General features: G+C 42.2%; 2 protein-coding genes across 4 annotated transcripts in view; one reads left to right on the top strand and one right to left on the bottom strand.

Annotated features, from left to right (window-relative positions):
- Positions 1-2,149, top strand: part of LOC123155739 (F-box/LRR-repeat protein At1g48400) — a 3,071-nt gene extending 922 nt beyond the window's left edge. For all 3 annotated transcript variants that reach the window (XM_044573883.1, XM_044573885.1, XM_044573884.1), the window contains 3 exons: positions 329-1,207; positions 1,295-1,456; positions 1,626-2,149. In XM_044573883.1, coding sequence (XP_044429818.1) covers positions 329-1,207; positions 1,295-1,435 — 1,020 coding nt within the window. In that variant the 3' untranslated portion in view covers positions 1,436-1,456; positions 1,626-2,149. The remainder of the gene's footprint in view (positions 1-328; positions 1,208-1,294; positions 1,457-1,625) is intronic.
- The window catches only part of LOC123158609 (thaumatin-like protein 1b), a 3,850-nt gene continuing 2,059 nt past the window's right edge, over positions 1,587-3,377 (bottom strand). The window contains exon 3 of the mRNA XM_044576529.1: positions 1,587-1,782. Coding sequence (XP_044432464.1) covers positions 1,587-1,782 — 196 coding nt within the window. The remainder of the gene's footprint in view (positions 1,783-3,377) is intronic.

Below are 3,377 nucleotides of genomic sequence, written 5' to 3'. Positions count from 1 at the left end.
AAGAAAAATACTAAAAGTGTTCCGGATGGAGGATCTGTAACTCTGGGACAAAAAAGACCGCTGTTTTGTGGGATTTACTGCTGTGGCCTTCAACTCTTGTTCACCTCATGTTTTCACCTCTTGCTCAATGTTTAGGGTATCTTGCTTAATTGGTGAAACTAGAGTGAAAAAACTGCATTTCTCGTTCAGATATCTGAACCTTCATTTTTAGTTACAGTTAAACTAAACCCCTATACAGCAAAACGGTTGCAGTCTGCATCTGCTCGTATTTCTCCTTCAAAAATACATGCACTCTGAGCTCATTATGTCAGCTCCTTTCTTGTTACAGGAGGTTCAACCTGTTATAATGTCACTGCTTCCACTGAAAGAGGCTGTGAGGACAAGCATTGTTTCAACAAGTTGGAGAATGCTCTGGAAATTCCACTGCAATCTATGTTTTGATGGTCCAAATGAACCAGATTCTGATAGCGATGACGAGTTCGCTGGTCAGGATAGTACCAAAATGAAACGAACAAAGTTCATTGAGACTGTAAGTTCGGTTATTCAACAGCACAGTGGGATAGGAGTCAATAAGTTCAGCATCCGGTGTGGCGTGCCCAAAGAAGACGCTCATCATCTTGACAGGTGGATTTCGTTTGCCACTTCATGGAAGGCAAAGATAATACATTTTGATCTGACAATAGTTGATTGGCCATTAGAAGAAGTTCACCACTTCCCTCTTGAGGCCTTAGGTGCTCAAGGTAGCTCATTTGTGCAGTCATTGTTTCTCACTGCTGTTTCTATAAAGCCACACTCAGGAATACGTGGCTTTACAATACTCAGAAGACTTGTTCTGGAATCTGTTCAGATATTTGGGGATTTCCCTGGTTTGCTTGCAAATTGTTCAGCACTTGAGGACTTAGAGATCATTGGCTGCTATGGTGTTACTAATTTAAGCATACCCCACCAACTCAATAAACTTCGACATTTGCTAATTAATACTAGTACAACGGATACCGAGGTGGTTGAGTTTCATGCTGCTGATCTTGCTCATTTTGAGTACAAAGGGCGAGTCATCCCTATAGCGCTTCATGGTTGCTCAAAATTAGAGAAGGCAACAATAATGTTTGTGGACACTAAAGCACTGGCCCATACATTCACTTCAGTTCCAAGCATTTTGGCAGTGAGGATATTACACGTGCAAGCTAGTATATCAAAATATGCACAGGTTGCCTTTTGTTTTTTGCTTACCTCAAAGTTCTTCAGAATTGGTGTTATTGTTAGCGTCATCTTATTTGTTCGGGTCATGTTTCAGTTGCAGAAGCTGCCAACAAGACCACGGGGCATGTTTATGCATTTGAGGCATATGACTTGCCAACTAAGTGTATACTGCAGCAAAGAGAATGGCGATAATGAAGTTCTTCAACTGGCCCATTGTTTGGATGCTGCACCCTGACTGGAGACATTGCGCTTGCATGTGAGTGCCATTTTATTTTATTTAGAAAGACTAATACATTCCCCAGACCCTGTGCAAGCGGGAGCTACATGCACTGGGGCTGCCCTTTTTTTTTTTTAGAAAGACTAATACATGGACCTTCAAGAAAGAACTATTCTTGGATTAGTTTGACCAAAAGCTTCCAATGCAGATGTTCTATCTGCAATCCAGTGGTGTCTCCAGTGGTGAGGTGGCGGGTATGTGCCGCCATGATCATCTCAAGACGGTCTTCATGAGCGGGTTTCGCTGTTACAGGGCTCAAACTGAGCTGGCCTGTTGTATCTTGGGAAATGCTTGTGTTCGAGCAGCTGACAATAGAACCAAAGATCACAAACACAATATGGGGAGGTGATTGTTATGCGTGGAATAAAGGCCTCGAAAGAGTTATACCGGGGATCTGTGAGTGGGCACGGGTCATCTCGGAGGGCTTCGGCAAGGTGATAACCGTCTTAGGTGCCCCCCTTCACAGTGAGTAAACCAATCCTTTTCCCATAAATGTACCATTGAATAATCATCGGTAGTCTGCAGCAGCTCAGTGTAGCTGGAAGAGGTTTATTCGTTCATGTAGTAATGCTTCTCAAGTGACTTTTTTGGTTACAATTCATGGCTATGCGCCTTTGCCCTCTTCTCTTCACAGATGAAAAATCAGTTAATTTGTGAGTTGGCACAGCTTTATTTCTCCTATTGTGCTATCGTTGGGGCTACTGAAAGAACTTGGTAATGGAATCTCAAACAAAATTGCAGCTCTCCTCTGTTCATGTACATTTCTCAACTCTTACAAAAAGCTGAACTATCTCCTGGTTCGCCTCTTTAGATGAAAAACATAAGTATCTCTTCAAAGCATATATGGTAAGCTATTGTATCTTGGACAAAACACCTACAGGGAATTTCGTAGATTGACATTTTTGTACTCCTTGGGTAGCCTCTGAGTTGCCGCTGCGCAACCGAGGAGTTGTCTGAAGTGTTCTTCGCAGTGCGTTTTGGCGTCGCTTTGAACTCGTTGCTTGTTTGGGTAGCCCTGCAGCAAATTTTGCTGACCACCCGGTTGCTTCAATGTGTCGACAACACCCGAAAGACGAGGAGGATGAGGGTGACCATAGCGGGCCTGGTCGTCGCTGGATATGCACCCCCTGATGAGAACACCATTGGTGGGTAGGCGACACTGGTGGGCGGCGATGCCGGATTCCCATCAGGTTCCGGGCTGCTGATCCACGACGAAAGCAATGTGTCAGTATTGGTCATGAATGATGTACACGCGCATATAGTCGTAGTCAAGTCGTAGTTAAGGGGAGCTGCAGACACTGTCATGTTGAGAAGATGAGGCGCTTAAACCATATGATCTAGGAGTAGTAATTAGTTGTAAACTGACAAGACGCCGGTACGCATATGGTGATCTTTGCTGACACTGGACAGTGCGCACGCATTGTGCCAATTAGGAACTACCTATATTAAGCAGAGCATGCAGAAACATACATCTGTATGGGGCAGATATTCAACAATCCATTTTCTACATGGCAATCCATGTATGAACTTTTCTCCTTTTTTGTTTCTCCCAAATAAAAACAACATATCGACTTGAAACTTCTGAGGGCAACGAAATATTAGGGTTACAATGTGTGAATTTTTTTTAGATTTATTTGGTCAGGAATAAAGATAAAAATGAGATATTTTTTCTATTAAGCTATATTATTTTAAGTATTTATGATGCACAAAAAAACTGAAAGTCTTTTGACATATTTGTAGTTCTAAAGGTTTGTTGAAATGAAAAGCTTGAAGCCCATATGTCTTTTCTTTTGGGAGAAACAAAAAAAAAGTTCTATGTACTAAAGTTAGTCTATAGCACACATCTTAAAGTAGTGTTGAATGGTACAGATAGGGGGTACACTACACAAGGTTTACAAAA

Source organism: Triticum aestivum, chromosome 7B (assembly GCF_018294505.1).
Source record: "Triticum aestivum cultivar Chinese Spring chromosome 7B, IWGSC CS RefSeq v2.1, whole genome shotgun sequence".
Taxonomy (NCBI): Eukaryota; Viridiplantae; Streptophyta; class Magnoliopsida; order Poales; family Poaceae; genus Triticum; species Triticum aestivum.
Note: the sequence above shows the minus strand (reverse complement) of the source record. Positions and strands in the feature narration are given on the sequence as shown.